The sequence below is a fragment of the Protopterus annectens genome, chromosome 11.part0 (assembly GCF_019279795.1).
Source record: "Protopterus annectens isolate FY-2018-M chromosome 11.part0, PAN1.0, whole genome shotgun sequence".
In the NCBI taxonomy this organism is placed as follows: Eukaryota; Metazoa; Chordata; order Ceratodontiformes; family Protopteridae; genus Protopterus; species Protopterus annectens.
In genome coordinates, this window is record NC_056745.1 from 28,878,209 (window position 1) to 28,903,594 (window position 25,386).

General features: G+C 37.1%; 1 protein-coding gene across 1 annotated transcript in view; it reads right to left on the reverse strand.

Annotated features, from left to right (window-relative positions):
* Positions 1 to 25,386, reverse strand: part of LOC122814897 — a 197,361-nt gene that overhangs the window by 93,708 nt on the left and 78,267 nt on the right. The window contains exon 4 of the mRNA XM_044087162.1: positions 7,637 to 7,942. Within this exon, the coding sequence (XP_043943097.1) occupies positions 7,637 to 7,942 (306 nt within the window). The remainder of the gene's footprint in view (positions 1 to 7,636; positions 7,943 to 25,386) is intronic.

A 25,386-nucleotide genomic window follows, 5' to 3' on the forward strand; every position in this document is an offset into this window, starting at 1 on the left:
ACATATTATATCAATGGGTTTGTTACAGTCCTGCCCAATACCATACTCTACTATTAACATATTATAATGACTGGTTTGTTACTGCCCTGCCCAATAACATACTATTCTTCTGTTAACATATTATAGCAAAGGGTTTGTTACTGTCCTACCCAATATCGTACTATTCTTCTGTTAACATATTATAGCAATGGGTTTGTTACATGCCTATCAAATATCATGCTATTCTGCTGTTAACATATTATAGCAATGGGTCTGTCACTGTCCTTCTAATACCATGCTATTCTGCTGTTAACATATTATAGCAATGGGCTTCTTACTGTCCTATCCAATACCATACTATTCTGCTGTTAAGATATTATAGCAATGGGTCTGTTACTGTCCTTCTAATACCATGCTATTCTGCTGTTAACATATTAATACAATGTGTTTGTTACTGCCCTACCCAATACCATGCTATACTGCTGTTAACATATTATAGTGATGGGTTTGTTACTGTCCTGTCCAATACCATGCTATTCTGATCTTAAGATATTATAGCAATGGGTATTTTACTGTCGTGCCCAATACTATACTATTCTGCTGTTAACATTTTATACCAATGGTTTTGTACTGTCCACCCCAGTACCATACTATTCTGCTGTTAAGATATTATAGCAATGGGCTTCTTACTGTCCTATCCAATACCATACTATTCTACTGTTAACATATTATAGCAATTTAGTTTTTTACTGTCCTGCCCAATAATATGTTATTCTGCTGTTATCATATTATAGCAATGGGTTTGTTACTGTCTTGCCCAATACCATGCGATTCTGCTGTTAACATGTTATAGCAATGGGTTTGTTACTCTCCTGACCAATACCATATTATTCTGCTGTTAACATATTAGAGCAATGCATATGTTACTGCCCAATCATTACCATCCAATTCTCCTGTTAATGTATTATAGAAATGGGTATCTTACTGTCATGCCCAACACCATACAATTCAACTGTTAACATAGTATAGCATTGGGTTTGTTACTGTCCTGCCCAATACCATACTATTCTGCTGTTAACATACTATTCCAATGGGTATCTTACTGTCCTGCCCAATACCGTGCTATTCTGCTGTTAAATTATTATAGCAATGGGTTTGTTACTGTCCTACCCAACACAATAATATTTTGCTGTTAACATATTATAGCAATGGGCTTGTTTCTGTAATGCCCAATACCATACTATTCTGCTGTTAACATATTATAGCAATGGGTATCTTACTGTCCTGCCCAATACCATACTATTCTGCTGTTAACATATTATAGCAATGGGTTTGTTACTGTCCTGCCCAATACCATACTATTCTGCTGTTAACATATTATAGCAATGGGTTTGTTACTGTCGTACCCAATACCATGCGATTCTGCTGTTAACATATTATAGTGATGGGTTTTTACTATCCTGCCCAATAGCATACTATTCTGCTGTAAACATATTATAGCGATGGGTCTGTTACTGACTTCCCAATATGACACTCTTCTACTGTTAACATATTATAGCAATGGGTTTGTTACTATCCTGCCCAATACCATACTATTCTGCTCTTAACATATTATAGCAATGGGTTTGTTACTGTCCTTCTAATACCATACTATTCTGCTGTTAACATATTATTACAATGGGTATCTTACTGCCTCCCCAATACCATACTATTCAACTGTTAAAATATTATAGCAATGGGTTTGTTACTGTCCTACCTGATACCATATTATTCTGCTGTTAACATTGTTTAACAAAGGATTTGTTACTGTCCTACTCAGTACCACACACTTCTGCTAACATATTATAGAGACTGTTTTGTTACTGTCTTGCCCAATACAATACTATTCTGCTGTTAAGATATTATAGCGATGAGTTTGTTACTGTTCTGCTAATACCATGCTATTCTGCTGTTAACATATTATAGCAATGGGTTTGTTACTGTCCTTCCCACTACTATGCTATTCTTCTTTTAACATATTATACAAATGGGTTTGTTACTGTCCTGCCCAATACCATATTATTCTATTGCTAACATATTATACCAATGGGTTTGTTATTGTCCTGACCAATACCATACTATTCTGCTGTTAACATGTTATAGTGATGGCTTTGTTAGTGTCATACCCAATACTATAGTATTTTGCTGTTAACATATTATAGCAATGGGTTTGTTACTGTTGTACCCAATACCATGCGATTCTGCTGTTAACATATTATAGTGATGGGTTTTTACTCTCCTGCCCAATAGCATACTATTCTGCTGTAAACATATTATAGCAATGGGTCTGTTACTGACTTCCCAATATGATACTATTCTACTGTTAACATATTATAGCAATGGGTTTGTTACTATCCTGCCGAATACCATACTGTACTGCTTTTAACATATTATAGTGATGGGTTTGTTACTGTCCTACCCAATGGCGTACTATTCTTCTGTTAAAATATTTTAGCGATGAGTTTGTTATTGGCCTACCCAATGCCATACTACTGTGCTGTTAACATATTATAGCAATGGGTTTGTTACTGTCCTTTTAGTACCACACTATTCTGCAGTTAAAATATTATAACATGGGTTTGTTACTGTCCTACCTGATACCGTATTATTCTGCTGTTAACATTGTTTAGCAAAGGATTTGTTACTGTCCTACTCAGTACCACACTCTTCTGCTAATATATTACAGAGACTGTTTTGTTGCTGTCTTTCCCAATACAATACTATTCTGTTGTTAAGATATTATAGCAATGGGTTTGTTACTGTACTTCCCACTACCATGCTATTCTTCTTTTAACATATTATGCAAATGGGTTTGTTACTGTCCTGCCCAATACCATATTATTCTATTGCTAACATGTTATACCAATGGGTTTGTTATTGTCCTGACCAATACCATATTATTCTGCTGTTAATATATTATAGGAATGGGATTGTTACTGTCCTACCCAATACCATTCTATTCTGCTGTTAACTTAGTATAGCTATGGGTTTGTTACTGTCCTGCCCAATACTATACTATTCTGCTGTTAACTGTCCAATGCAATAATGTGCCATTCTGCTGTTAACATATTATAGTGATGGGTTTGTTACTGACTTCCCAATATGATACTATTCTGCTGTTAACATATTACTGAGATGGGTTTGTTACTGTACTACCCAATAGCATATTATTCTGCTGTTAACATTGTATAGCAATGGGTTTGTTACTGTCCTGCCCAAAACCATACTATTCTGCTGTTAACATATTATAGCAATGGGTTTGTTACTGTCCTACCCAACACCATAATATTCTGCTGTTAACATATTATGCCAATGGGTTTGTTACTGTCCTGCCCAATACCATACTATTCTGCTGTTAACATATTATAGCAATGGGTTTGTTACTGTCCTGTCCAATACCAAGCTATTCTGCTGTTAACATATTATTTATTATTTATTTATTTAGTTAACATTTATTTTACCAGGATAAGGCCAGGTGGACATCATGTGTCCTTTTTCAGTGGAGTCCTGGGGAGAAAAGCTCCAAAGAAATAACAGTGTACATACATGATTTAGATAACAATAAAACTGGCATACAAGATAAGAGAAACAATGAAATACAAAAAACAATTACGCAGAACAATAAGATACTCAGGAGTAGCACCATTATTTACAATATATGCAAAAAGTACATTTCAGGTGAGAGCATAGTGTATGCATTAAAGGTTTTAACGGGTCACTTACTTATGGAAAATTGGGTCTTCAAGGGGGGTCTTTGCAGTGGCAGAGAGGGTTAGTATTGAGGTGTAATTTAAGAAGGCCTTTGAAGTTGCCTGTGTGACTTTGTATCCTGAGTTCAGGTGGGAGGGTGTTCCATGCTTTGGCAACATCATGAGAGAATAAGGCCTTCCCAAAACTGTTATTGCATGGATTAACTTTAATCAGGTTTTTGATACATGAACGTAGCTCCCTGTTAGGGTTGTGAAAGTTTAGCATGTCGGCAAGGGCAGGGCACTTCCCCGGATGGAAGAGAATTTGATGGGCTATGATCACTTGGTGGTAGCCTAGGAGGTTTGGAAATTCTAACCAGTGCAGTTTAGTTAGGGATAGGCAATGGTGGGAATGTGATCTATTACTGGCAGCGAACCTAGCTATTTTATTGTAGCATGTAGAGAGTTTGTTCAGGTTGGTTTTGTTAATATTGGTGAGAACTGGAGAGGCGTAAAGTAGTGTTGATAAGAGATGAGTTCTGGCTATTGTTCTAGTCTCAGGGGTTAGGAATAGTTTGCAACGATATAGAAAACCTAGTTTTTTATGGACTTTAGAGATAGTTTGGGATATGTGCTTGTTGTATTTAAGTTGATGATCAATAGTGATGCCTAAGAGATTAGCCTCAGTTACTGGAGTGATGAGGGTACCTTTGGTAGACATGATGGTAAAGATGGCGTTGCAGTGTTTGGTTGGGTGGAATAGTATTAGCTGTGTTTTTTGGGGGTTAGTATTAGTTGGTAGTTGTTTAGCCAGTTCTCTACCTCAGTGAAGGATTCTTGGGCTTTACTTTGAAGTAATTGGATGTTTGTAGCTGAGCAGATTAGGGTAGTGTCATCTGCATACTGGACAATATTGGCTTAGTGGTAGCTAGGTGGAGATTATTTGTAAATATGTTGAAGAAAAGGGGGCCAAGGACCGAACCTTGTGGGACACCACATGTGACAGGGAATGGGGGGGATAGGGAGTTGCCCCATTTGACAGAATGTGACCGGTTGTTTACATAACTGTTAAACCATTGTAGAGTGGGTCATTAAGGTTGAGTTCTGCTAGACAGGTGAGGAGTTTGTTATGGGAAACTGTATCAAATGCCTTGGATAGGTCTAAGAACGTGGCAGAGACCGGCTTTATTTGGTTACTATTCTGCTGTTAACCTAGTATAGCTATGGGTTTGTTACTGTCCTACTAAATACCATACTATTCTGCTGTTAACTGTCCTACCCAATAATGTGCCATTCTGCTGTTAACATATTATAGTGATGGGTTTGTTAGTGCCCTGCCCAGTAGCATATTATTCTGCTGTAGACATATTATAGCGATGGGTTTGTTACTGACTTCCCAATATGATACTATTATACTGTTAACATATTATACCAATGGGTTTGTTACTGTCCTGCCCAATACCATACTATTCTGCTGTTAACATATTACAGCAATGGGTTTGTTACTGGCCTACCCATTACCATACTATTCTGCTGTTAACATATTATAGCAATGGGTTTGTTACTGTCCTACCCAATACCATACTATTCTGTTGTTAACATATTATTGTAATGGGTTTGTTACTGTCCTACCCAATAACATACTATCCTGCTGTTAACATATCATAGCGATCGGTTATTTACTGTCCTGCCCAATACCATAGTATTCCACTGTTAACATATTATAGTGATGGGTATCTTACTGTCCTGCACAATACTATACTATTCTGCTAACATATCATAGCCATGGGTTTGTTACTGTTCTCTCCAATAGCATACTATTCTGCTGTTAACATATTATAGCAATGGGTTTGTTACTGTCCTACCCAATACCATACTATTCTGCTGTTAACATATTATAGCAATGGGTTTGTTACTGTCCTGCCCAATACCATGCTATTCTGCTGTTAACATATTATACCAATGGGTTTGTTACTGTTCTGCCGAATACCATATTATTCTGCTGTTAACATATTATACCAATGGGTTTGTTTCTGTTCTGCCCAATACCATACTCTTCTGCTAACATATTATAGTGACTGGTTTGTTACTGTCCTGCCCAATACCATCCTATTCTGCTGTTAAGATATTATAGTGATGGGTTTGTTACTGTCCTGCCCAATACCATGCGATTCTGCTATTAACATATTGTAGCAATGGGGTTTGTTACTGTCCTACCCAATACCATACTATTCTGCTGTTAACTGTCCTACTCAATAATGTGCCATTCTGCTATTAACATATTATAGCGATGGGTTGTTACTGACTTCCCAATATGATACTATTCTGCTGTTAACATATTACTGAGATGGGTTTGTTACTGTACTACCCAATCCCATATTATTCTGCTGTTAACATTGCATAGCAATGGGTTTGTTACTATCCTGCCCAATACCATACATATCTGCTCTTAGCATATTATAGCAAAGGTTTTGTTACTCTCCTGCCCAATCGAATACTATTCTTCTGTTATCATATTATAGCGCTGGGTTTGTTACTGTCCCACTATACCATGCTATTCTGTTGTATCAGCTGTATCTTGCTTTCCTTATGCAGTCTGCTCTTTCTGAGCTCAAGCACATGTAAAAGTGTTTTTCCATGTTTACTGTGGCGGCACTGAGGCACTGACTTTCTGGACCCATTTTCTAACCCTGTTAAGTGGAGCTTAGGGTTCCTAACAAGAAGCCTTGTTTCCTTACTGCCATCTTTCCTATATGCATTGAGTAACCTTCTGATCTCATAAACTGTCCAGCTTTGGACAATGTTAAAATAAAATAACCAAATTTCCTGTAAACTATAATAACAGAGAGCACACTCCACTGCCAAGCCATCAGAGAATCAGACTAGTTAGAACTACCCCATCACCTAGCTCTTTCTCAGCTAAATACAATACACAGACTTCTCCACAAGTCAGAAAATTCCCTAACCCTTAATATCCTAATACAACACTACTCCCCAATGGAATTTTCTGCTCTAGAGAAAACCCACTAATCACTATAACCAAATCATACTGCAGGTGACTATTTTCAAATAGTGTAGCTAAAATATGGAACCACATCCCAGTACCACTGAAATCCATTCAGAATACAAACTGATTTAAAGCACAACTAAAACTTCACCCATTAAATCAATGGATCTGCTCCTGTACAGCTACAGGATACATGAAACTGTTATCTTTACCTTGCCATATCATCTAACATTTTCTCTCCATTCAGCATTCTGTGCCCTAAAACCAGCCTTTACCAGTATATGAAATTTTACCAGCATCTGCCAGCCTTATACATTGTTCTGTGACGCTGCTTATCTCTCCACTCTATACTTCTAATAGACTGCCTCTTAACTACAATATTAACATTTTCTGCCGTACCTAGTTCCTTCCCACGTCCTTTTCTTTGAGTTCTGAAGCACTAATCACATGACCTCTGTTATGTCATCTGATGTCTGTTTTACAAACCCACTAGTACACCTCCTCAAATGCTCTAATGCATAAGTGTCTTCATACTTTAAAGGTTTGCCTTTTTCATATGAATGCAATCTAATTAGCAAATGAATATGTAATTGGTCATGTATATTACTTATTAATGTCTGTTCATATATACAAAATGTGTAATATGTTGGACCTTTTCTACTCAATCCTCCACTAAAAATGTTTTTTTTTTAATCAAAAGCAAAATAAAATAAATAACAGTAAAAAAGCTTATTGCAAACCATGATTCAGTGTAAGACAGTCCACATCGGATTATTTTATGCATCAGTTCATGTAATGTATACTGCAGTGAGCATGCTACTATTTCTATATAATGAATCCAGTTGATTATATTCTCACAGTTTCTAAAACTGCTGCATTCTTTGTAATAGCATAATATCACATGAGATAATTATTTATGTACCTTCATGCTTTGTGATTCTGTCTTCAAAGGAAGATTTGAAACAATGGTGTTTTGCTTCACAGACATAAGGTTTCTTGGCATTCCAGTCACTGGTAGGTATACTGACAGTATATCTAATAGTTTTAATCTCATTTTCAGAACAGAAATTGTTTTCCACAGTTTTATTAATAATTTTCTCATCAGTTTTCCAGATAATTTCCACTCCTTGTAGTGGATATGCCTTTACAACACATGTAGCAGTGACATAGTTTTTCGTAAATAGATCTTGAAGTGAGAGTTTCAAAATGGACACCTCAGCTGCGTATGCTAGATAAGATGAAAAAGTACAGCAGATGTAAAAACTATTAATGATTTTGCAATTAGTAGAATATGTAACTGGAAGACTAGCCATAAATCAGATCAATTGACAGTCTGTCACCAACATTTGCATATTGCATGGATTATTCTGGATAGTTAACCAGCCTGATTTGCTTTCCATGGCAGCTAGGAATTTATGTAGAACTTGAACAGTGATTGCTAAAGAAATGCGCTATGTATCTGATGCTGTCTGATCTGCACAGATTTCAGCTAAGCTCAGAATTCATAATGTCTTTTCCTAAATTATGTCGCTTAAACCAAATTGTGATATTAATGACAGTTATTTGAAAGGAAAAAGCCTGTGCTACTGGACACAGGCAGTGGTCAGTGCAGTATGACAGCATACGGCTGATTGGTCGTGGACATTATAGTTGACGACTAGTTGTCTGTGACCATGTGACAGAATATTTTTTTAGCTGAGATCAGTGTACGTTATTCCCAAAGTGCTGTGACTTCTGAATTAATTATTTTGGTATGGTTGGCTGAATGGGGTGAAGGATGGCAAAGCCCCCTTACATGGGAGGGATGTGAACACCTGCCTCAAGGAAGGCAAAACATCCCTTGAATGGAAGACTTGGATGTCTGCCTCCCAAAAAAGCACTTGTACATCCTTTGGTGATTCAGTATCTGCCACATGGTCTTTAACATCATAAGCCTGTGACACAACTTGCAATGTACTGTGTGATATAAGGACCGCAGTTGTTGGGAGAGCTCACAGTATCAAGCTTATAAATGTAAATAAATTAGCTATCAATCAAAACAAGTCATCAAAGTATAACTGAATATTTAAAACAAAAGAAAACAGAAGGGCATATGTGGTAAAAGTGTGCTGTTTTCTTTCCTTTAATACAACACATTCAATAACAAGTCTGGCATTTTAAAAACTTTTTCTTCCAAAAGATATTTTTAAGTCAAGTGACTGACCTATGTATGTGAGGTATGCCCATTCTACCTTCCAACAGCTTCTTTTAGGATATTGAATTAAAGGACAGACATTCATTTTTCTTGAAGCAACACTGCATTAAATGTTATGACACGATAAAAATGATGTAATATTTTAATTTTATTGCTGCTGAACATACACACTATAAATGATATTTATGAATATATATTAAGAAGACCAGCATACATTTTTTTCCTCAACATCTTCATGTACTTACATACACACAACTTTAATTCAATATCAGCATCATTAATTAAATCCCCTTTTATGCACTAAAACTATTAAACAACAAGTACTACTAAATATTAAAGAATAGTCAGGAATATGGGGAAACTAAGCAATTCTATGTTGTGAAAAGAACACTATTCTAATCAGAGGCACATGAAAGCATTTCGTGTAGTCCAATAAAGGGGGTTCTTGGGGCATGATGAGGGGTCCTTCAATGATTCCCACTTTCAAAATACTTTTCTAAAGAGAAGGACAAAAGAAAAATAGAACTGTTAGCAACATAAACAAGTGCAGTTATAATTATATATTATGATCATTGCATTGCTTTCTAAGGGAAGTTTACAATATATTCTATTACATTAGCCAAAAGATCAGCTGGAGTGTATAGTGAAAAGGCTTGTCTTTGCCCAGTGAATCAAAAACTTGCTTAATGCATATTGTTTAGTGTTGATCTTTTATCTGACCAATTTCCTTCCATTTAGCCCACAACTGGGCTGTCCTTTAATGACCTTGTCACTGTAAAATCACTTTCCTATGCACACCCTAGGCCATGTTTTAAAAGACATAGTTGTTATCAGAGCAGCTACCTACAAAGCAAAACAGTAAAATAGAAATATCATATTATTTCACTGAAGTAAATACAGCAACAATACAATTTTTACAGTAGAGTTTGCTTGAACTTTGGCGCTACGTGTGTCTGTGGCAATGCTTTTTGTAGTCTGAAAGCTTGACTAGGGTGTATAATACAACCTGTGCTGATACAGTACAAAGGTATCACATCACATCTGTGTTCCAGAACTTTATTACGTAAATAATAAACTGACTGCTATTCCTATGAAGGCTTCTCTCAAGCAGAGGTAGGTATGTCCTTCCACCTAAATGGGCAACCATAACAGGTATGTTTAAATCATAAACTTGGAAATTTAAACACTTAAATGTGATGCTTTTCACCGGAACATTTTCATCACGCCACCATTGCTATACAGCTATGCTCTGTAATCAGTACTCAATAGGGGGCTTGTCTACATAAAAAGTGGGTAGTCTAACCTCAAACAGAATACTTTCAATGTGGCATGCATGAAAAAATAATATAAACTGCAAAAAAAAACAATACAAGTATAAAGGAAATGCACATAATACACAAACTAACTTTAGCAAACAAAATTTACTACTGGTGACTTCAGCTCTCGAGCATGAATTGGGGTGTATATGGCATGTAACACTTTTGCATAGATAGTTGCTTAAGTGACAATAACTGAGTTACATGAATGGTTTAACACATCAATACCCTACTTGCTTACATAGTTATGCACATAAAGGTAGCCCAGACTTATGCATTATGCACATGGCACGCAAGTTGTTGCATTGCATGTGTACTTATTACACATAGCAGATACCTAGCTGTATCCCTGATCTTGTTCTCTTGCGGTAGTCAAGTTGCATGAGTGATTTTGAACAGGACAGCAGCATGGTTATACATAAGGCAGGTTGTATCTTTATATTCATGAATAATTCAGTCACATGAGTGATTATGAACAGGACAGCAGCATGGTTATACACAAGGCAGCTTGTATGATTATACTCATGAATAATTAAGTCACATGAGTGATTATGAACAGGACAGCAGAATGGTTATACACAAGGTAGCTTGTATGCTTACACTCATGAATAATTCAGTCATATGAGTGATTATGAACAGGACAGCAGCATGGTTATAAACAAACCAGAGAACCACGAGCGTAACTGACAATGAAAAAGTAGTTGGCGTGAAAGTACGCTGCACGCCAATGAGTCAGGAAATTAGACCTCTGAAGACTCCGCCAATATAGTAAATACCACAACGTCTCAGGTGGATATGCTCACAGTGTGCAATTCTACTATCTCCAAAACTGCTGTCACGGACTCCATGACCAGTTATTTTCAAAATTTATTGCACAAAATAGAAACAAAACAAACCAGGTTAAGCGCTTTCACACACTGGAGCGTGTGCTTCCTCAGAACAACTTCCTCTATTCAAAATATTGCTTAAATAGCCTAGTTGGCGCTCAAATCGTTTCATTTAAAACAGTTTAAAGCTATATTACCATTAACATGCAACAGATCTAAAACCTGCATGACATACTCACAAAAATATAAAATAACATAGATTTGATACATATACTATTAGGTTAATCAAACAAATAACTAACATTTCCATCAACCAAAGTGCATAACAGCCATATCAATGTGCAAAATAAGCGAATGAAAAATATTAAAAATGTTGTCCAAATCCTACTCAGTATCACATTGCCCATAGGGAAAAATTCAAAGGGAAGATTTCATAGACTCTAAAATATGTATATGCATTAAAAACTCCTAATAAAAAGTCCTTAAAAACCTACACGCTATACTTATTTAAATAAATAAATGGATATATATATACAATTAATAATAATAACAATAATAAAATTTATTGTTAATAAATATATTAAATAAATAAATAAATAAAATAATTAATAAATAAGTAGTGATGTGTGATCCTGTTAATGAATGCAAATGCTTATAAATCTAACATGGGTTTCACTGATATATATTCGTTTATTCCTGGGAGTGTGGTGGCATCTGTCATAATTTGCCAATAGCATTCCCTGAATGCAAGATGCCCTTTTGTATTACCCCCTCTAGGGTTAGCTTTAATTACTTCTAAAATACAAAACCTGAACTCATGCTCAGCTCCCTTATTAATTATATGCTTTGCTAAGGCATTTTTCTCATCCTTTTTCCTTATAGAGTATGTGTGTGCATATATCCTTTTCTTGAACTGCTGTTCGGTTTTTCCTATATAATAGGATGGACAGGCTGTACATTTTGTCATGTATACTATGTATTTAGTGTTGCAATTCCCTTTTTTCGTAAATAATTTTGTTCTATTGTAATTTTCCAATACTATCTCCTTTTCTTCTATAATGTATTGGCACTGATGGCACACACCACATTTCCTAGTACTGCCTTTGTTACTTGTTGCATTTCTCTTTGAATTACTTTCCAAAAGCGATTTTAAGTTCTGTCCCATTCTGTAAACAAACCTTGGTTTTACTCCTAATACATTCAACATCTCATCACTACTTAAAAGTATATGCCAATGATTTCTAATAATTTCCTCTATCTTGTTACTATATGGACCATATTCTATTACACAGGACCTGCCATATGTAGTAACATTTGCTCTATACACTGATTCATCTTTGTTAAACGTGTTGTTCTTGTACTTATTTCCCAATAAAGGTGCGTACTTCTTTCCCCATTCTTTAATAACCTCATTATTTACCTTTTCCATCATTTTGCTTTTGTATCCCCTGTCAGTAAAAAGTGAGGTAATAAATTTAACCTCTTTAAGCATGTCCTCGTATTCAGATGTCATTCTAAGTGCCCTTATACATTGTCCCTTGTAAGGGTGAATGTAGAATCTAGAAAGGATGGGGGTAACACCAATTTAACTTTTGAAGAAATTAGAGTTTTGGAAGAATTAAGATCAAGTTCTGAATACAGGATTATGAAGCCTGACAAGGGGGGGGGGGGGTTGTGGTTTACGACAGTATGGAATATAAGAGCAAAATATTCGACTTACTACATGATCAGAAGAATTATGAAAGTATATCCATCAACGAGTTGAATATAGCTTACAAAAGGATAGATTTGTACCTGGAAGAATATCTAATTGACAACAGAATTACTGATGACTTGTACAAATTTCTTAGGGTTGGATACCCTACTTTAGCCACAATGGTGGGTATACCGAAGGTGCATAAAAATGTCAACAACCCACCCTTTCGACCCATTATATCAGGCAGCAAATCCAAAACTTTTCCCATAGGGGTTGCTATTGACACCATGTTGAAGCACATTTACAGCAAAGTTGAGCATTTGGTTAAAGATTCGTGGGAATTTTTGGCTAACTTCCCTACTTACATTAGTAGTAATAATGTATTATTTGCCTCCATTGATGTAGTGGATCTTTTTACATGTATCCCCAAAAAAGAAGGGTTGGAAGCATTCAGTGAGTGTATTTACAGATATGGAGAGATGGACTGGGACAAAGTGCAACTTATAAATGAGTTAATGTCCATAGTTCTTGATAACAATCACATTTATTTCGAAGGAGAACTATTCAGACAGGTAAACGGTGTGGCAATGGGTTCGGCCTGTGCCCCTATATTTGCTAACATGGTAATGTTATGGTGGGAACAGAAGACAATTTTTTCTAGTGAATATATGGACAGGATAAAGTATTATTCTCGTTTTTTGGATGATATATACATTATGTGGGAAGGTGACTTGAAATCTTTTGAGGTATTTTTTACCTACTTAAACAATAGTAGCAATTTTTTAAAGTTTACCTCAACTTGTAACAATGTGGGAGTTCCGTATTTAGACACACTGATAACTAGAAAGGATGGAATATATAAATCAAATATACATAGAAAAGACACGTTCACCAACTCATATTTAGATTACAAGAGTTGTCATCCGATTAAGACGAAGAGAAATATTTACAAGGGACAATGTATAAGGGCACTTAGAATGACATCTGAATACGAGGACATGCTTAAAGAGGTTAAATTTATTACCTCACTTTTTACTGACAGGGGATACAAAAGCAAAATGATGGAAAAGGTGAATAATGAGGTTATTAAAGAATGGGGAAAGAAGTACGCACCTTTATTGGGAAATAAGTACAAGAACAACACGTTTAACAAAGATGAATCAGTGTATAGAGCAAATGTTACTACATATGGCAGGTCCTGTGTAATAGAATATGGTCCATATAGTAACAAGATAGAGGAAATTATTAGAAATCATTGGCATATACTTTTAAGTAGTGATGAGATGTTGAATGTATTAGGAGTAAAACCAAGGTTTGTTTACAGAATGGGACAGAACTTAAAATCGCTTTTGGAAAGTAATTCAAAGAGAAATGCAACAAGTAACAAAGGCAGTACTAGGAAATGTGGTGTGTGCCATCAGTGCCAATACATTATAGAAGAAAAGGAGATAGTATTGGAAAATTACAATAGAACAAAATTATTTACGAAAAAAGGGAATTGCAACACTAAATACATAGTATACATGACAAAATGTACAGCCTGTCCATCCTATTATATAGGAAAAACCGAACAGCAGTTCAAGAAAAGGATATATGCACACACATACTCTATAAGGAAAAAGGATGAGAAAAATGCCTTAGCAAAGCATATAATTAATAAGGGAGCTGAGCATGAGTTCAGGTTTTGTATTTTAGAAGTAATTAAAGCTAACCCTAGAGGGGGTAATACAAAAGGGCATCTTGCATTCAGGGAATGCTACTGGCAAATTATGACAGATGCCACCACACTCCCAGGAATAAACGAATATATATCAGTGAAACCCATGTTAGATTTATAAGCATTTGCATTCATTAACAGGATCACACATCACTACTTATTTATTAATTATTTTATTTATTTATTTATTTAATATATTTATTAACAATAAATTTTATTATTGTTATTATTATTAATTGTATATATATATCCATTTATTTATTTAAATAAGTATAGTGCGTAGGTTTTTAAGGACTTTTTATTAGGAGTTTTTAATGCATATACATATTTTAGAGTCTATGAAATCTTCCCTTTGAAATTTTCCCTATGGGCAATGTGATACTGAGTAGGATTTGGACAACATTTTTAATATTTTTCATTCGCTTATTTTGCACATTGATATGGCTGTTATGCACTTTGGTTGATGGAAATGTTAGTTATTTGTTTGATTAACCTAATAGTATATGTATCAAATCTATGTTATTTTATATTTTTGTGAGTATGTCATGCAGGTTTTAGATCTGTTGCATGTTAATGGTAATATAGCTTTAAACTGTTTTAAATGAAACGATTTGAGCGCCAACTAGGCTATTTAAGCAATATTTTGAATAGAGGAAGTTGTTCTGAGGAAGCACACGCTCCAGTGTGTGAAAGCGCTTAACCTGGTTTGTTTTGTTTCTATTTTGTGCAATAAATTTTGAAAATAACTGGTCATGGAGTCCATGACAGCAGTTTTGGAGATAGTAGAATTGCACACTGTGAGCATATCCACCTGAGACGTTGTGGTATTTACTATATTGGCGGAGTCTTCAGAGGTCTAATTTCCTGACTCATTGGCGTGCAGCGTACTTTCACGCCAACTACTTTTTCATGGTTATAAACAAGGCAGCTTGTGTGATTATACTCATGAATAATTCAGTCACATGAGTGATTATGAACAGGACAGCAGCATGGTTATACACAAGGTAGCTTGTATGTTTACACTCATGAATAATTCAGTCATATGAGTGATTATGAACAGGACAGCAGCATGGTTATAAACAAGGCAGCTTGTATGATTATACTCATGAATAATTCAGTCACATGAGTGATTATGAACAGGAGAGCAGCATGGTTATACACAAGGCAGCTTGTATGATTATAATCATGAATAATTCAGTCACATGAGTGATTATGAACAGGACAACAGCATGGTTATACACAAGGTAGCTTGTATGTTTACACTCATGAATAATTCAGTTACATGACTGATTATGTACACAGCAGTAGCCTAGCTGCATGCACAGTTGCTGACATGACAGAAACACAAGGTCAGGCTGTATTCAATACGATCTTCCATACTTTTTTTCTTCAAAGATCCCCAGCTACAGTTCAGGGACCTGTTTCTGTTTCAGAGTAAGAGTTGTTGATGTGAATGAGGATGCCAAAGAAGACTGACTGCTTTTATGGTCCATATTCTGTAGTTCTCAATGTGACTTGATGAAAGCAAGATTTATGTTTCATGGGCTCTATTCATTCTGCTTTCATCAACATAGTATCTCAATATGCTTCAGGATCTGATGTTATAAAATATACCAAGACTGCATAAATAAGATTAATACATGCCAGAGTATCAATTAAAGACACTGCAAGTTAGCAGATGAAGATAATGAATATGGGGACACAGGTGAACCAGTTATGTAGGCCTAATGTGAAATACTTAGACTGTTTGAGATTCTAATAGTGGATGGCACTCTATTCTTTGGGTGCAATAGGAATATAGTTACTCCTCCTAGAGGAATGGTGCATAGAGATAGCAAAACTAATATTCCTGTGTATTAATGTCAAAGTATTACTCCATATGGTTAAGTTAAGCATTTACTGTAAAACAGCATCATTCAATGCATTGAATATTTATATTGTTTTCTCTAAAATATTTGTAATGGAGTGACTACAAATTTAATATCCTATATCGCTCAAGGTAATCCAAGTTTCTAGCAGATGAAATATGCTTGGCAAACTGGCTTTGTACAGACTCCAGGAAATGCAATTATCTGTTTGTATAAATGCAAAATATGCTATTTGTTGTACTCAAAGAGCATATGTGAGACACCTAAAGTCAGACCAGATGACATCCAACCCTGACAGATAAAGATTTTCCCATAATACCCAGGTAATGCACAGCCTTAGTTCTGATAGACTTAACATGATGATCAAATGCAAGCTTATTCTTGATAGTAACACCTGCATTTTTAATTTTCCTGACTACTTCTAAGACTGTATCATTTATAAATCTTAACTGCAAGGGATGAATTTCTCCAAAGAAATGAATCTTGCAATTGTCAGAACTAAAAGAAATGCTATATTCATTAGGTTACTTAATGAGTTCAATTAATACTTTGTTTATGTGACTTACTTTGCACAGGAAAAGATTCTTCTTTGAACCCACTGCCTCTGCTGAGATGAAATACCTGTAGTGCAGGTAAGCATTTGAAATGTCAAGACCCACTAGACTGAGTGCCAAAACATGGAGACTGAATGACCAAAAGATCAGACTTGTATATAGTAAGTCTAAGATGCCATTTCTCGGAATATTACCTTTTCTCTGCGGTATGGTGATCTCAGAGCTGGTACATATACGTTCAGTGTATGGAGAGGGCTTGTCCTCCACACAGAAGGGAAGCTGGGGGGCTCCCCCAAAACAACTTTAAAGGAGAAGAGCAATTTTCAAGGTTTGCTCTTCTTGTGTTTTTGGTTCTTTTTTTTTTTTGGCTTGTCAGCACTCGACATTTCAAATACCAACATTTCAAAAGGAAGCCATATTGGGACAGTCTATTTTAGTACCATTGTATAGGTCTGAAGGATGTTTAAGCTGCAGGCCCTGCCTGTAAGACCTCTTTACTTAGTGCTCCATACAGACAGGGTGATGCTGAGAATAAATCCCTGCTGTTTTCCAAAGGTGGCTACAGACCCTAACTTAAACTACTTCAGCAGCCCACCCGCTATTTTCTACACTATCCCATCAGTGGGAAGCATGTGCCAGGACAAGGTCCAGATTCCTGTGACCTCGAAATGGATTAATAATGTTATCAGAGAAGGAGTTAATGAATAAATGAATGCTTAAGGATAGAAAGTCTATTCATTTTATTTTCAGGACTAGGACCGGAACTTAATAAAATAAATAACACAGTAAAGCTATTCAAGGGGCCAAATTAACAAAGTAACAGGACAGAGAAAGAAAAAAAAACAGATGGACTGAAAAAAATTACGATGTGAAATTTACACATATTTCTCCCTAATAACCCTACTGAAATGATTTCATTGCATAACATCAGCCAACAGCTCTCAAGACGAGAGAGACAGGAAATTTAGGTATGAGAATAAGGATGTAAAAGAAATGAGAGAGGGGAGATGTGGGATGACTAGCAATAAAATAGGGGAAGAACAGTCAAGCAAGTAGTGAGAAACAGCAAATAGAATTGACAAGGGTAGGGATGTGAGAACCGTTCTAGGGAAAATTTAGATTGGTAGAGTAAAGAATTAGAGGGGTGAGTTTTAAAGGAAGTGATACTGCAAAGAGAAGAGAACAGGCTAGCTCAGAGATTCAGGACAAGATGACCAGGGTTCGGAAACATGCCCTTTACTCAGCATTGTGTGATCTAGGATTTAGTATATAAAATTAGCAGAGAGTATGGAGGTGCATCCCCCCCCCCACCTGAGGGGTGCATGGGCGATTGCCCCACTGCAAAAACATTGTTGTTCTCTTTTTTTATTTTAAATTTTGCATGCACGAAGGTTATTGCTTGGAGCATGCATAGTAGCATGTTAACATTTGCGTTGTCAATTCTTTGTGCCCAACATTATGAATGTCAACATGTGGGTCTTTTTCTTATTTTTACTACACTCATATATCTCATATATATATATATATATATATATATATATATATATATATATATATATATATATATATATACATAAGTTTATGGATACAAATGGTTCTAGTCCAGTGTCGAATTAATGTATTATTTATCAACAAACATTCGTGACGTTAGAACTTTTCAGTATCACTCATTGTCACTGCAAGAGTCAACAAATGAACAATATTGAATGTTGGATTTATTAGGAGATGTGGCTGTGGTTATGGCAAGTGGATGCATAAACTAATGCCAACACTTTCTGATATAGTGAAATTTTTGACATTAGATTTGGGATTGTATATGCAAATGTTCATGGGTTAGGGTTAGGGTTAGAGTAAGGGCTGAAGAAGGGGATGGATTTTCTTTTGCACATGTGTGTGTGTTACATGTGAAATTATTTTTATTTATTTATTTTACATTTGTTAACCAGGTTAGTCTGGCTGAGCTTTTAGCTCATTTTCAGCAGAGACCCGGGGAGAAAAGCTCCTCAGGACTAGAAAACAATTCACTAAATTTTAGTAACATAGTAGTAACAATCAGCTATAGGATCTTCCAAGCAGAGACCTGGAGAGAAAAAAAGCTCCTCAGGCAGTTCAATTATACAGAGTATTAATAATTGGCACAAGGTTTTAAACAATTAGCAGAAGAAAATGTGACTAGTTACAATATTATTTAAGCTGCTTAGAGCAAAATGAGTTAATAGTTAGGCAGATGCTTATTTAAAGTGGGTAGGATCTAGTTGTATAGGAGTTTGGAAACAAGAAAGGAAAGTAAGAATGGCTAGTAGGAGATGTAGGGGAGGTAGAGTACAGGAGACAGACTAGACAGGTAGGTTGTTTTGAGCCTGTAAGGATTAAGAGTGGTTGGAGATAGAGGAAGGGAAGAGGTAGAAGGGGCAGGGAAAAGTGTTAGAGATACATTGTGTGAGGTGGTGAAATAGGTGAAAGGATGGTGGTTTCAGGGTGGTTGGCTACAGTGATAAGACCACTTTGTTTTTAGGTATTCCTTTGTGGCTAATTTCAAACTTTTACTATGCTGGAGGGATTTTATTTCCAAGAGGAGTTGGTTCCAGGATATAGCTAGGTTATAGTTATAGAGAAGGCAGCCTATTTTGGTTTAGAGTTTGTAGATGTCTAATAATTCTTGATTTGAGCTGTGTAGCATCCTTGCAGGGAAATATTTGGAGATGGTAGTGGAGAGGCTGGGGCAGAAGGAGGGTAGATAGAGGACAGAGTGGATGATTTGTAGTTGGTATAGTTGGAGCAGCTGAGGGAATTCTAGCCAGTCTAGTTGCTGTACTGCTAAGCAGTGGTGTGACTTGTAAGTTTGGTTAGCTGCAAATCTGGCAATCTTATTATAGGTAGTTTCAAGCTTGGAAATAAGTGTAGAGTTTAGGTTTGTGAATATGTGGCAGCTGTGCAGGAGTGTTGGGAGTAATAAAGCCTGGGAGAGAGTTATTCAGGCAGTGTTAGTTAAGTATTTCTTGCTACGGAAAAGGTGTCTAAGTTTCTGATGAGTTATTTTTACCTAGTTAGTAATATGGAGATCAAACTTAAGCTGATCATCTATTGTAACACCTAGCAATTTAGTACTAGATTCAGCTAAGATGATAGTGTTGTTGCAGGATAAGATGGTAAATGTACTTTTGAGTGTGGTGATGTTTTTAGGGAGGAAGAGTAGGAGCTTATTTTTCTTGGATTAAGTATTAGTTTGTTATCACTAAGCCAAGTCTCAATGGTGTGGAAGGATGCCTGGGTAGTTGAGTGGAGGTCAGTTAGGTTGTCAGCAATGGTTATAACAATTGAGTCATCAGCATATTGCACAAGAGATGACTGGGGACAAGAGGAGTAGAGCAAGTTGGTGAAAATATTAAAGAGTAGTGGTCCAAGTATGGACCTTTGGGAGATTTCCATTTGTACAGTGAGAGGGGAGGATAGTGCAGAGAGCCATTTAACTGATTGCTGGTAGTAGAGAGATAGCTGGAGAACCAGGAGATAGTAGGGGGAGAGAAATGTAAGTTAGTGAGTTTATCTAGAAGGAGTGGTTGAGAGACCGTGTCAAAGGCTTTAGAAAGGTTAAGGAATAGGCATGAGACAAGTTTATTGTTATCACAAGCTAGGGAGACTATGTTGATGAATGATATGAGTGCAGTAGTTGTACTATGCTTGGGACAGAAACCATGCTGTGTGGGTGTGAGAAGGTTTTCCTGGTGAAGGTAAGGCATTACCTGCTTGTGAATGCATTTCTCTAGGATTTTTGAGAGTGCAGAGAGTATGGCAATTGGTCTGAAGTTGGATATGTCTGAGGAATTGCCCCATTTGTGAATGGGTAGAGTAAAGAAATTCTTCCATACAGTGGGGACATAGGATTCAGAAATGGATTGGTTATTTAATATGGATACAGGATAGGCAAGAGGTTCAGAAGCAATCTGCAGGAAGTAAGAGGGTAGCTTGTCAACAGATGGGGAGCAAGGTTTAAGTTTAGAGAGTAATGACTTTATATAGTTAGTTGACACTGCTTTTAGAGAGAAGGAGTTAGGAGGGTTTGGAAGAGGTATAGAGTTTGTGGGGGTGCTAGTGTTGTTTCTGGGGGAGAGAGTTTATTATGGAGGTTATTGAGTTTATAAAATGATTGTTAAATTTGTTGGCTATGTCTTCAGGTGTTGCATTGGGACATGGGTTAGGAGTGGAAGGGTTTCCTGGATGAAGAGTCTGTTTAATAGAGCTCCAGAATTTCTTTGGGACTGATTTAAGAATAGAGGGAGGATTGGCATAGAAGTTTATTTTGTCATAATGGATGATTTTTTTTTTTTATTTTATTTCTGAGTTCTTTATATTTCTGAAGAAGAGAAGGGTTTCTAGTTTTAGTCCACATTTTCCAAATCCTATCCCGCTCTTTCATGAGGGTTCTGGTAGATTTAGTGAGCCAGGGAGCAGTATTAGATTTGATTCTAATCATGCGAAGAGGAGAAAGGGAGTTAAGAATGTTTAGGAATGTAGTGTTGAAGGAGTGGACAGCTTCATCTAAAGGAAGAGTGGTGAGGTAAGGCCAGTTAATTCTGGAGAGTTGGTGAATAAAGGACTTAGGACAAAAATGAGAAAGTGAGCGAGTGGTAATAAATTTGTTGGGTTTGGTAAGGTGGGGAGTATGTCTGGTAACTGTTATAGGGCAGTGGTCGCTGAGGGCATTTGGAAGGGTTTGGGAGTTATGATAGTTTTGAGGGTGGGAGACCAATATCCAGTCAAGAAGAGAGCTAGGTAGGTGAGATTTAGTAATGTAGGTTGTGGTTGTGATTAGCTGCTCAAACCCATGTACGTTTATACAGGAAGTAGTGTTGGGAGCTTGTATTTTAAGCCAATCAATATTAACATCTCCCAGTATAATTATTTCATTGTGGATGGTATGTGAGAGGTGAGATCGAATGCCCTCAAGTATGTTAATATTATCACCAGGGGGAATATAGATTGCTGTGACAGTTATGGTGTTGAAACTGTTAAGTTTGAAGTTGGTCAGTAGGAGTTCAGCTGGTGAGAAGGAGGGTAAGTCTAGTGTGGGACTGATTTGGGAGAGACAACTGGAGTAGAGTATGGAGACTCCTCTTCCTTTTCTTTTAAGTTGATATAATCTAAGGATATTATAGCCAGGAGGGATGATTTTACTGTCCAGATGGTGTGGTTTTAACCATTTTTCAGTTAGGGTAACTATGTCAGGAGTATAGTTAGCTATCCAAGTATGGAGTTCTTGAACTTTATTTACAAGGCTCCTGACATTGATAGAGCAGAATTGTACTTGTTTTTGTGGGTTGGAGGGGTTGGCAGATTTAGATACAGGGGGGTTATTGTTCAGGGTCACAAGATAAAAGTAGAGGTTTGTAATGGGGTTTTAATTTGAGTAAGTAGACTTTGTTTTTTTGTTTTAAAGGGGAGGAGGAGATATTTTTATTTTAGGAATGGGAGTGGTGGGACAAATTAGTAGATAGGGTTGTGGTGTAGTACTTGAGTTAAGAGTGGTGTCTGAGGGATGGAAAAAGGGAGTAGGTAATCGTGAGTGATAGGAGGTGAGGTGACAGATTATAAGGAGTAGAGAAGGTAAGAGTATAGTTTGCGTTGTAAGAAACATGTCACTTTATGGGGTGTAGAACAGTGGATGAGAGGAAGGGGTGGCAGTAAGGTAGATAGGAGGTGAGGTGATAGACTATAAGGAGTAGAGAAGGTAAGAGTATAGTTTGAGTTGTAAGAGACATGTCACTTTATGGGATGTAGAACAGAGGATGAGAGGAAGGGACGGCAGTAAGGTAGATAGGAGGTGAGGTGATAGAGTATAAGGAGTAGAGAAGGTAAGAGTATAGTTTGAGTTGTAAGAGACATGTCACTTTATGGGATGTAGAACAGAGGATGAGAGGAAGGGACGGCAGTAAGGTAGATAGGAGGTGAGGTGATAGAGTATAAGGAGTAGAGAAGGTAAGAGTATAGTTTGAGTTGTAAGAGACATGTCACTTTATGGGATGTAGAACAGAGGATGAGAGGAAGGGGTGGCAGTAAGGTAGATAGGAGGTGAGGTGACAGAGTATAAGGAGTAGAGAAGGTAAGAGTATAGTTTGAGTTGTAAGAGACATGTCACTTTATGGGATGTAGAACAGAGGATGAGAGGAAGGGGTGGCAGTAAGGTAGATAGGAGGTGAGGTGACAGAGTATAAGGAGTAGAGAAGGTAAGAGTATAGTTTGAGTTGTAAGAGACATGTCACTTTATGGGATGTAGAACAGAGGATGAGAGGAAGGGGTGGCAGTAAGGTAGATAGGAGGTGAGGTGACAGAGTATAAGGAGTAGAGAAGGTAAGAGTATAGTTTGAGTTGTAAGAGACATGTCACTTTATGGGATGTAGAACAGAGGATGAGAGGAAGGGGTGGCAGTAAGGTAGATAGGGTGAGGTGACAGAGTATAAGGAGTAGAGAAGGTAAGAGTATAGTTTGAGTTGTAAGAGACATGTCACTTTATGGGATGTAGAACAGAGGATGAGAGGAAGGGGTGGCAGTAAGGTAGATAGGAGGTGAGGTGACAGAGTATAAGGAGTAGAGAAGGTAAGAGTATAGTTTGAGTTGTAAGAGACATGTCACTTTATGGGATGTAGAACAGAGGATGAGAGGAAGGGTGGCAGTAAGGTAGATAGGAGGTGAGGTGACAGAGTATAAGGAGTAGAGAAGGTAAGAGTATAGTTTGAGTTGTAAGTGACATGTCACTTTATGGGATGTAGAACAGAGGATGAGAGGAAAAGGTGGCTGTAAGGTAGATAGGAGGTGAGGTGACAGAGTATAAGGAGTAGAGAAGGTAAGAGTATAGTTTGAGTTGTAAGAGACATGTCACTTTATGGGATGTAGAACACAGGATGAGAGGAAGGGGTGGCAGTAAGGTAGATAGGAGGTGAGGTGACAGAGTATAAGGAGTAGAGAAGGTAAGAGTATAGTTTGAGTTGTAAGAGACATGTCACTTTATGGGATGTAGAACAGAGGATGAGAGGAAGGGGTGGCAGTAAGGTAGATAGGAGGTGAGGTGATAGAGTATAAGGAGTAGAGAAGGTAAGAGTATAGTTTGAGTTGTAAGAGACATGTCACTTTATGGGATGTAGAACAGAGGATGAGAGGAAGGGTGGCAGTAAGGTAGATAGGAGGTGAGGTGACAGAGTATAAGGAGTAGAGAAGGTAAGAGTATAGTTTGAGTTGTAAGAGACATGTCACTTTATGGGATGTAGAACAGAGGATGAGAGGAAGGGGTGGCAGTAAGGTAGATAGGAGGTGAGGTGACAGAGTATAAGGAGTAGAGAAGGTAAGAGTATAGTTTGAGTTGTAAGAGACATGTCACTTTATGGGATGTAGAACAGAGGATGAGAGGAGGGGTGGCAGTAAGGTAGATAGGAGGTGAGGTGACAGAGTATAAGGAGTAGAGAAGGTAAGAGTATAGTTTGAGTTGTAAGAGACATGTCACTTTATGGGATGTAGAACAGAGGATGAGAGGAAGGTGGCAGTAAGGTAGATAGGAGGTGAGGTGACAGAGTATAAGGAGTAGAGAAGGTAAGAGTATAGTTTGAGTTGTAAGAGACATGTCACTTTATGGGATGTAGAACAGAGGATGAGAGGAAGGGGTGGCAGTAAGGTAGATAGGAGGTGAGGTGACAGAGTATAAGGAGTAGAGAAGGTAAGAGTATAGTTTGAGTTGTAAGAGACATGTCACTTTATGGGATGTAGAACAGAGGATGAGAGGAAGGGGTGGCAGTAAGGTAGATAGGAGGTGAGGTGACAGAGTATAAGGAGTAGAGAAGGTAAGAGTATAGTTTGAGTTGTAAGAGACATGTCACTTTATGGGATGTAGAACAGAGGATGGGAAGAAGGGTGGCAGTAAGGTAGATAGGAGGTGAGGTGACAGAGTATAAGGAGTAGAGAAGGTAAGAGTATAGTTTGAGTTGTAAGAGACATGTCACTTTATGGGATGTAGAACAGAGGATGAGAGGAAGGGGTGGCAGTAAGGTAGATAGGAGGTGAGGTGAGAGAGTATAAGGAGTAGAGAAAGTAAGAGTATAGTTTGAGTTGTAAGAGACATGTCACTTTATGGGCTGTAGAACAGAGGATGAGAGGAAGGGGTGGCAGTAAGTTAGATAGGAGGTGAGGTGACAGAGTATAAGGAGTAGAGAAGTTAAGAGTATAGTTTGAGTTGTAAGAGACATGTCACTTTATGGGATGTAGAACAGAGGATGAGAGGAAGGGGTGGCAGTAAGGTAGATAGGGGGTGAGGTGACAGAGTATAAGGAGTAGAGAAGGTAAGAGTATAGTTTGAGTTGTAAGAGACATGTCACTTTATGGGATGTAGAACAGAGGATGAGAGGAACGGGTGGCAGTAAGGTAGATAGGAGGTGAGGTGACAGAGTATAAGGAGTAGAGAAGGTAAGTGTATAGTTTGAGTTGTAAGAGACATGTCACTTTATGGGATGTAGAA